Here is a 10,727-nt window from a genome sequence, read left to right on the forward strand (position 1 = left end):
TGTATAATGTGTCTCCATATGATGTTACCTGTTCGCTTACCTGTAGTCACGTACCTGTGCGTGTACACACTCTGACATACCCTATACGCTACGTTCCATATACAATTATTTTTGAAGTGACCCCTGTATTTGCTTGTCTAGGTTTCTGTCTCCTTGCTAGGTCTACCCCAAAATGAGAAAGGTCTATTACTCCGACGCGAGTCTCTTATAAGTGGATTACTTCTGGAGGTTCTTAGAAAGTTGATGTTTATCGAGATAGTCTGGATGAATGCATCGGTAACTCGTCGTTAGGGAACATGCGAGAGCTTTGTTCTAAGGATGATGTTGAAAATTACACCAACGAGCTTGTGAATTGCGTTCAGCGGACTTCAGAATGGGTGTTACCGAAGCGTTAATTCTGTAGATTCCTTAAACCGTACTGGAATAATCATAGAAAGGAACTCCATAGCAATATATGTGGCGGTTGCGTCAGGAATGGATCTCTCAAAGACGACCTCGGGACCCCCTCTCCAATAATACCTTTAGGCTCTATACAAATGCAAATTGCCTATTTAGGAAAACACATCGTCAGGTTTCAGAAGACCATATTGTAGACGTAAACAACGACATTGAGAAACGTGCGGATGTAAATCGAAAGTCGCTGTAAGTCATCCTCGGGTGCTGTTGGCGCTGAACTTTAGCGGGAGGGTCATTAGAGACCCTGCTCTTCTAGCCATACATTGGGGTGAATATTTTGAAGACATTTATTCCCAGTCGTCTCTTAATGACGTTGATGCTAATTTTGAAGACCAAATCAATACATCTGTTGCCAATATTCTATCCAATCATATAATAAACAATGAATGTTTTGATGAAATGTTTGTCTGATAATAAAAGGGTCTGTAAAAGTTTACCACGAGGTAGAGCAGCTGGGCACGATCAAATTGTGTACCAACATTTACTCTATGCCCACGACACTGTGTACAACTGTTTGTATGTTCTTTTTAATGCTTTTTTAAGATTGGAGTATGTTCCTCCTGTACTCACAAAGGGTTTGATCTGTACACTATACAAAGGTCATAACAAGCCAAAGAGTGACCCCAATAATTATCGTGCTATCTCTCTGTTGCCAGTGATTCTGAAAGTCCCTGAAAAATTATTACTTATCAGACTTGAGGAAACAAACTTGTTTATACCTAACCCCTTATAGAATGGATTTCAAAAGAATGTAAGTAGTACTATGACGTCATTTCTAGTCCATGAATCTATCACATATGCGTGTGATAATAACAGTAAACTTTTTACATGTTTTCTTGATGCTGCCAAAGCATTTGACTGTGTTTGGCATAACGGCCTGGTTTTTTTTAAACTTCACAGTTTAGGTCTAAAGTCAAAGTATATCAATATCATTGTTTCATTATACTCAAATATGTACAGCGCAGTATTGCACCAAGATTTTATTTCTAACTGGTTTAAGATATGCCAAGGTACGCGTCAGGGAAGCATTATTTCTCCCTTGCTGTATACAGTTTTTATTAATGATTTACTGGATGAGTTATGTGCTTCACAGTACTCTTTACTTATACATGGTGGTAATGTTACTTGTCCAACTCAAGCAGATGATATTACCCTTCTGTCTCTTTGTAAACGTGGCTTGGACTGTCTCGTGGACATCTGCTACAGTTACAGTTGTAAGTGGCGATTTAGTTACAACGCATCAAAATCTACCGCAATTGTTTTTAATGAAAGCAAAAGTGTCTTTTCAAAGATAACACGCAGACGGAGTCTCGGCAACGAAGCTCTCCCTTAATCTATACATTGTAAACATGTCGGTATATTTTTGAACAAGTTCAAACCAGGCTATCCAGATGTCAATGAGATTGTTCACAAACTACGTGGTCAATGTTTTGCCTTGCTTAACTGTAACTTATTTGGTACTGGAATCAACCCATTGACCGGTGCTAAGCTGTATAAAACAATTGTAATGCCAAGTAGCCTTTTTGTCTGTGAACTCTGGTATTCACTCTCCGAGACCGAATGGAATCGCATTGAAACAGTTCAACATTTGTGTGCAAAGCTCATTCAAGGTTTTCCGCGGCGCACTCGATCAGATATTGTCCTTAGTATGCTTGGACTTACGTCCATACGTCTAAACATTGAGTTATCGGAACTTCGATTCTTCTCTGCTTTATGCAGAACAGATGCACGTTTTACAGCAAAGAGATTGTTCTTACTGCGATTATTTCATGTATATTTTGGCTTTTGTTGTAACGGAAAAGGTTTTGTTCTAGAAACCTGGAAAAGACTTCACAAATATGATCTACAAGACTTTTTGTACCAATTTTTGCAAACTGGGGTTTTCCCGGTTAAAAACTATTGGAAACACTTCACAAAAGGTGTCGTATTAGGCAAGTACTCCTTGCACAGGAGTGAACGTCTCAATGTTTGTGATGAGTTCTTAAGATTTAAACACCTACAGTGTGAGATCAGCCCTTCGCCACTATGGTACCTATCTAAATGTTTCCCTAATCTCAACACAACGTGTAAAAACGTTTCAAAGCTATGGGGTATTCCACCTAATTGTGAACTATCATGTGCCCAGTGCAATATCTTTGTAGAAGATGCAGTTGCGCATGCCGTAGTCCCACGTTGCTAACTCTACGTGATAGACTTTTCACCAAGATAGTCAACGATTATCCGGTGCATGTGTATGTTTTTCTTGCTAACTCATATAGGGACGTGCAAATTGCGACGATCCTCGGCAGTCCACCTGCTGCCATGAAAGACATATTTGTTAATGAGGACCGCCTTTTTGCATAATTTTCAAGAGATTGTTGTGTTTATGCCGAAAAACTATCCCTTCTTACGTTTAATTATCGACGATAGTCTGCCAGATATGTAAACCATATGCATTCGTAATCTCTGTTGTTTGGACATTTGGTGGATTCATCTGCGTACTAACGTATACGCAGTTACGCGCCTGATGGGGATAAATATAGTGGGGTGCCCCCTACCCCACTTCCCACACCACTATACTGTCTAACGAATTAAAGGGGAACAATATGGTAAATTACAAGTAAATACCACTGATAAGAACGACGATGACGATTGGTACCGTATACATGTCTTGAGAATTTGTTACAGCTATATTTCGGCCTAAATTGAGTTATTCATAATAATTTAAGCTGTAACGCTCCGCGCTCGGTGTCACGTTATGCACGGGCGCGGGTCGTTCTCGCGTGAACACCTACTCAGTCGGTAACGATTACATACAGATTAGATCATATACTCGTGTAGACCGTGTCAATGCGGCGAGCTGAAATGGGTGCTCGGCGTACACTAGCGTCATAATAGCGCTACTATCGATATCATTATTGTACTCGGAAGTGAGACAGTTTGTAGTTTCGTTTTCTGAAAACATGACGTATAAACATTATATCCGGGTCCTATCCGGGTCCCATATGTTTAGTTTTCCTCGAGTGAAAGGTTCCTATTGCGACGAAGCAGGTATTTATGTTTTATATGTTCCCTTTGACAGACATTTGTATGATTTTAACTCGCCGTATAACCATGATATTATACTGTATATATATCTGAAGGTTAGACATTGATCTACCTGTCGTAATATTGTACTGGGTCCGCGACAATCTGCTAGTGTATTGTGGAACTTCAGCTTTCTACTCGTAGTTTTTTATATTGGCCCGTTCTCGTGTGGATGTGAAAGTGGTAATCATGGATGCATTGATCATATCATTTGTCTGATCAGTGTTTGCTTACCATATAGGCTTTGCCTTCACGGTTACAAAGTTAAACGATGAGGGCATTGACTGTTAGGTTACAAAGTTGAATGGCGAGGGCATAGACCGCTAGGTTACTAAATTTAATGGCGACGGCATTGACAGCATGATTACAAAGGTTACTGGTGAGGGCATAGACTGCTAGGTTACTAAATTTAATGGCTAGGGCATTGACAGCGTGATTACAAAGGTTAATGGTGAGGGCATAGACTGCGTTGTTACAATGTTAAACAATGAGGGCGTTGACTGCTTGGTTAGAAAGTTGAATTGTGAGGGCATAGACTGTTAGGTTACTAAATTTAATGGCGAGGGCATTGACAGCGTGATTACAAAGGTTAATGGTGAGGGCATAGACTGTGTGATTAAAAAGTTAAACGATGATGGCGTTGACTGCAAGGGTACAAAGTTGAATGGCGAGGGCATAGACTGTTAAGTTACTAAATTTAATGGCGAGGGCATTGACAGCGTGATTACAAAGGTTAATGATGAGGGCATATACTGCTAGGTTACTAAATTTAATGGCGAGGGCATTGCTGGCGTGTTTACAAAGGTTAATGGTAATCGGTCATGTGAGTGTGAATTTTAATGCTATCTTGCAGTATTATCTATGATCGATATAACATATAGAAGTATTGACTTGCATATTGTTATCGGTGAGGATAGTCTCTGACAAGTTTTGTCATATCACTTTAAATTTAGCTCACTACTGTATTACTGTAACGTGCTTTATATTTCGTTATATTCGTGAATTACTTTCAAAGCAAGAATTCAAAACCCCAGCGAAAATTGATTATAGGTCTGCTACTAATGGCGAGGGCATTGACTCTGTTGTTACATGGTGTAATGGCGAGGCATTGACAGGGTGTAATGGCGAGGGCATTGACAGGGTGTAATGGCGAGGGCATTGACCTTGTTGTTACATGGTGTAATGTCGAGGGCATTGACAGGGTGTAATGGCGAGGGCATTGACTGTTGTTACAGGGTGTAATGGCGAGGGCATTGACTCTGTTGTTACAGGGTGTAATGGCGAGGGCATTGACAGGGTGTAATGACGAGGGCATTGACTCTGTTGTTACAGATTGTAGTGGCGGGGGCATTGACTCTGTTGTTACAGGGTGTAATGGCGAGGGCATTGACTCTTTTGTTAAAGGGTATAATGGCGAGGGCAGTGACTCTGTTGTTACAGGGTGTAATGGCGAGGGCATTGACTCTGTTGTTACAGGGTGTAATGGCGAGGGCATTGACTCTTTTGTTACAGGGTATAATGGCGAGGGCAGTGACTCTGTTGTTACAAGGTGTAATGGTGAGGGCATTGACTCTGTTGTTACAATGTGTAATAGCGAGGGCATTGACTCGTGTTACAAGGTATAATGGTGAGGGCATTGAACCTGTTGTTACAGATTGTAATGACGAGGGCATCGACTCTGTTGTTACAAGGTATAATGGTGAGGGCATTGACTCTGTTGTTACAAGGTATAATGGCGAGGGCATTGCCTCTGTTGTTACAGGGTGTAATGGTGAGGGTATTGACTCCGTTGTTACAGGGTGTAATTGGCGAGGGCATTGACTCTTTTGTTACAGGGTGTAATGGTGAGGTCATTGACTCTGTTGTCACAGGGTGTAATGGTGAGGGCATTGACTCTGTTGTTACAAGGTGTAATGGCGAGTGCATTGACTCTGTTGTTACAGGGTGTAATGGCGAGGGCATTGACGCTGTTGTTACAGAGTGTAATGTTGTGGGCATTGCCTCTGTTGTTACAGGGTGTAATGGTGAGGGCATTGACTCTGTTGTTACAAGGTATAATGGCGAGGGCATTGCCTCTGTTGTTACAGGGTGTAATGGCGAGGGCATTGACTCTGTTGTTACAGGGCGTAATGGCGAGGGCATTGACTCTGTTGTTACAGAGTGTAATGTTGTGGGCATTGACTCTGTTGTTACAAGGTGTAATGGCGAGTGCATTGACTCTGTTGTTACAGGGTGTAATGGCGAGGGCATTGACTCTGTTGTTACAGAGTGTAATGTTGTGGGCATTGCCTCTGTTGTTACAAGGTGTAATGGCGAGGGCATTGACTCGTGTTACAAGGTATAATGGCCAGGGTATTTACTCTGTTGTTACAGGGTGTAATGGTGAGGGCATTGACTCTGATGTTACAGAGTGTGATTGCGAGGGCATTGACGCTGTTGTTACAGGGTGTAATGGTGCGGGCATTGACTCTGTTGTTACAGGGTGTAATTGTGAGGGCATTGACTCTGTTGTTACAGCGTGTAATGGCGAATGCAGTACTGAAACCATGGAGGCATTATGAGTGCATAATTAAAGTGATTAGGCATTGAAGTGTATCTGTTACAATGATGGCATTGTTTACAAAGTTACAAAGTAAAATGGTGAGGACATTGACTACATGGTTACAAAATTAAATGTCTGAGGGCATTGACTACATGGTTACAAAGTTAAATGGTAATGGCATTGACGACGTGGTTACAAAGTTAAATGGTGAGGGCATTGACTACGTGGTTACAAAATTAAATGTCGGAGGGGATTGACTACATGGTAACAAAGTTAAATAGTTAGGGCATTGATAACCTGGTTACAAAAGTTAAATGATGGAAGCATATACTCCATAGTTAGAAAAATAAATGGTGAGGGCATTGCCTCTGTTGTTACAAGGTGAAATGGCGAGGGGATGAGGGCATTTACTCTGTTGTTACAGGGTGTAATGGCGAGGGCATTGACAGGGCGTAATGACGAGGGCATTGACTCTGGTGTTACAATGTGTAATAGCGAGGGCATTGACTCTGTTGTCACAGGGTGTAATGGTGAGGGCATAGACTGCTAGGTTACTAAATTTAATGGCGAGGGCATTGACAGGGGGTAATGGCGAGGGCATTGACAGGGCGTAATGACGAGGGCATTGACTCGTGTTACAAGGTATAATGGCGAGGGCATTGACTGTTGTTACAGGGGGTAATGGCGAGGGCATTGACAGGGGGTAATGGCGAGGGCATTGACTGTTGTTACAGGGGGTAATGGCGAGGGCATTGACTCGTGTTACAAGGTATAATGGCGAGGGCATTGACAGGGCGTAATGACGAGGGCATCGACTCTGTTGTTACAAGGTGAAATGGCGAGGGGATGAGGGCATTTACTCTGTTGTTACAAGGTGAAATGGCGAGGGGATGAGGGCATTTACTCTGTTGTTACAGGGTGTAATGGTGAGGGTATTGACTCGTGTTACAAGGTATAATGGCCAGGGCATTTACTCTGTTGTTACAGGGTGTAATGGCGAGGGCATTGACTCTGTTGTTTCAAGGTGTAATGGTGAGGGTATTGACTCGTGTTACAAGGTATAATGGCCAGGGCATTTACTCTGTTGTTACAAGGTGAAATGGCGAGGGGATGAGGGCATTTACTCTGTTGTTACAAGGTGAAATGGCGAGGGTATTGACTCGTGTTACAAGGTATAATGGCCAGGGCATTTACTCTGTTGTTACAAGGTGTCAGGGTTTAATGGTGAGGGCATAGACTGCTAGGTTACTAAATTTAATGGCGACGGCATTGACAGCATGATTACAAAGGTTACTGGTGAGGGCATAGACTGCTAGGTTACTAAATTTAATGGCGACGGCATTGACAGCATGATTACAAAGGTTACTGGTGAGGGCATAGACTGCTAGGTTACTAAATTTAATGGCGAGGGCATTGACTACGTGGTTACAAAGTTAAATGGGAGGGCATTGATTACAATATTACAAAGTTAAATGGTATGGTTATTGACTACATGGTTACAAAGTTAAATGGTGAAGGCATTGACTTAATGGTTACAAAGTTAAACGGTGAGGGCATTGACTACGTGGTTACAAAGTTAAATGGGAGGGCATTGATTACAATATTACAAAGTTAAACGGGAGGGCATTGATTACAATATTACAAAGTTAAATGGTGAGGTTATTGACTACATGGTTACAAAGTTAAATGGTGAAGGTATTAACTACATGGTTATAAAGTCAAATGGTGCGGGCATTGACTTAATTGTTACAAAATTGAATGGTGATAGCATTGACTACATGGTTATAAAGTCAAATGGTGCGGGCATTGATTACGAAGTTCCAAAATTTAATTGTGATGGCATTGACTTCGTGATTACAAAAGTTCATGATGAGGGTGTTCACTATACGGTTATAAAGTTTAATGGTTAGGGCTTTGACTACATGGTTACAAAATTAAATGGTGAGGACATTGACTACATAGTTTCAAAGTTCAATGGTGAGGGCATTGACTACGTGGTAAAAAAGTTCAATGGTGAGGGCATTGACTACATGGTTACAAAGTTAAATGGTGAGGGCATTGACTTGATGGCTACAAAGTTAAATGGTGAGCGCATTGACTACGTAGTTCCAAAGTTAAATAGTGAGGGAATTGACTACATGGTAAAAAGGTAAATGGTGAAGGCGTTGACTACGTAGTTACACAGTTAAATAGTTAGGGCATTGACTGCCTGGTAACAAAGTTAAATGTTGAGGGTATTTAATACATGGTTACGCGGTTAAATGGTTAGGGCATTGGCTATATGGCTACAAAGGTTAATGGTGAGATCATTGACCTACATAGTTAGTTAAAAGGCGAGGGCATGGACTACGTGGTTACAAAGTTCATACACGAGGGCATAGACTACGTTGTTACAAAGGTTAATGCTGAGGGCATTGGCGTGGGTTGATTACATAGCGACTATCCTCTAACCATGGGCATTAAGTGCATAGTTAAAGTGTTTGGGCATTGACAAAGAAACATATAAAAAGTTGCATATCTGTAACGGCGGGGGCGTTGACTACATATACGTAGTTACAATGTACATAACTGTAAAGGCGAGGGAATTGACTCAGTAGTTACACATCTGTAACAGCGAGGGCATCGCATACTTACCTGTAGTTTCAAACGTACATGTACGTATTATGTACAATATGCTATTGATACCTTGTTCGCCCTAAATGTTAAAAAATGATTGTATTTCTTAATCATTTCTTTATTCAGATAAGAAAATGGATTAAACAGAACAACAGAACTCGACGAAATGGGTATGTATGTTTTTTCTTGTTATATCTGTATGTGACAGAGTTGTACATGTAGTTCATTTACCTATATTATCTAAAATAGTAAGTGTCATATATGTTTTTATATTTAGATTTCCATACAAAATAAGGAATAGGTAACCGAGTAATACGTAAACTGATTGATGTTAAGAAATCAGTTTACACAGTTAAGGATTTTCAGGCCATCTAGATAGAACATTTAAGGGAAAATGTTATATCTAAGAATATTTGAGTTGAGAACGTTTAGTAATTTGAGACGTTCTTGATAGTATGGCGTGACGCTTTTGAAAATGGGGAATGGCGTTTTATATTGTAGGGAATGGCGTTTTTGATTGTTGGACGTGAGGTTTTTGATATTAGGGCAGGACGTTTTTGATAGTTGGGCATGACGTTTTAGACATTATGACGTAACATTCTTTTTTTTTTATATAGGAGCGTGATATTTTTTATATAAGGTGGACGCTTTTGATAGTGGGCTTGACGTTTTTGATATTGGGGCGTGGCGATTTTGACACACTTCTAATTTAAAGATTTATCAGAGATGAATCTCTGTATCAGTAAATATAAAAAAAGTCTCGTCCAACTATCAAAAACGCCATTCCCTACAATATAAAACGCCATTCCCTACAATATAAAACGCCATTCCCTACAATATAAAACGCCATTCCCTACGATATAAAACGCCATTCCCTACGATATAAAACGCCATTCCCTACGATATAAAACGCCATTCCCTACNGGCGTGGGTTGATTACATAGCGACTATCCTCTAACCATGGGCATTAAGTGCATAGTTAAAGTGTTTGGGCATTGACAAAGAAACATATAAAAAGTTGCATATCTGTAACGGCGGGGGCGTTGACTACATATACGTAGTTACAATGTACATAACTGTAAAGGCGAGGGAATTGACTCAGTAGTTACACATCTGTAACAGCGAGGGCATCGCATACTTACCTGTAGTTTCAAACGTACATGTACGTATTATGTACAATATGCTATTGATACCTTGTTCGCCCTAAATGTTAAAAAATGATTGTATTTCTTAATCATTTCTTTATTCAGATAAGAAAATGGATTAAACAGAACAACAGAACTCGACGAAATGGGTATGTATGTTTTTTCTTGTTATATCTGTATGTGACAGAGTTGTACATGTAGTTCATTTACCTATATTATCTAAAATAGTAAGTGTCATATATGTTTTTATATTTAGATTTCCATACAAAATAAGGAATAGGTAACCGAGTAATACGTAAACTGATTGATGTTAAGAAATCAGTTTACACAGTTAAGGATTTTCAGGCCATCTAGATAGAACATTTAAGGGAAAATGTTATATCTAAGAATATTTGAGTTGAGAACGTTTAGTAATTTGAGACGTTCTTGATAGTATGGCGTGACGCTTTTGAAAATGGGGAATGGCGTTTTATATTGTAGGGAATGGCGTTTTTGATTGTTGGACGTGAGGTTTTTGATATTAGGGCAGGACGTTTTTGATAGTTGGGCATGACGTTTTAGACATTATGACGTAACATTCTTTTTTTTTTATATAGGAGCGTGATATTTTTTATATAAGGTGGACGCTTTTGATAGTGGGCTTGACGTTTTTGATATTGGGGCGTGGCGATTTTGACACACTTCTAATTTAAAGATTTATCAGAGATGAATCTCTGTATCAGTAAATATAAAAAAAGTCTCGTCCAACTATCAAAAACGCCATTCCCTACAATATAAAACGCCATTCCCTACAATATAAAACGCCATTCCCTACAATATAAAACGCCATTCCCTACGATATAAAACGCCATTCCCTACGATATAAAACGCCATTCCCTACGATATAAAACGCCATTCCCTAC

At 40.1% G+C, this 10,727-nt stretch overlaps 2 protein-coding genes across 2 annotated transcripts in view; both read left to right on the top strand.

Annotated features, from left to right (window-relative positions):
• LOC110441874 (sacsin-like) overlaps nucleotides 1-10,727 on the top strand; it is a 51,921-nt gene that overhangs the window by 1,658 nt on the left and 39,536 nt on the right. Inside the window, exon 2 of the mRNA XM_021485154.1 lies at nucleotides 8,807-8,850. Within this exon, the coding sequence (XP_021340829.1) occupies nucleotides 8,847-8,850 (4 nt within the window). The 5' untranslated portion in view covers nucleotides 8,807-8,846. The remainder of the gene's footprint in view (nucleotides 1-8,806; nucleotides 8,851-10,727) is intronic.
• LOC110441873 lies at nucleotides 4,764-6,614 on the top strand. Its single transcript, XM_021485153.1, has 3 exons — nucleotides 4,764-5,141; nucleotides 5,321-5,860; nucleotides 6,489-6,614. Exons 1-3 carry the CDS (start codon nucleotides 4,764-4,766, stop codon nucleotides 6,612-6,614), a joined length of 1,044 nt encoding a protein of 347 aa, XP_021340828.1.

Source organism: Mizuhopecten yessoensis, unplaced genomic scaffold (assembly GCF_002113885.1).
Source record: "Mizuhopecten yessoensis strain PY_sf001 unplaced genomic scaffold, ASM211388v2 scaffold716155, whole genome shotgun sequence".
In the NCBI taxonomy this organism is placed as follows: Eukaryota; Metazoa; Mollusca; class Bivalvia; order Pectinida; family Pectinidae; genus Mizuhopecten; species Mizuhopecten yessoensis.

Bases quoted from the DNA above. Each gene is read 5' to 3' on its own strand.
- LOC110441873 (XM_021485153.1), top strand. From the start codon at position 4,764: ATGGCGAGGGCATTGACTCTGTTGTTACAGGGTGTAATGGCGAGGGCA. The intron at 5,142-5,320 runs GTATAATGGTGA...CCGTTGTTACAG, and splicing joins GCATTGACTCGTGTTACAAG to GGTGTAATTGGCGAGGGCAT. The intron at 5,861-6,488 runs GTATAATGGCCA...CTGTTGTTACAG, and splicing joins GCATTGACTCGTGTTACAAG to GGTGTAATGGCGAGGGCATT.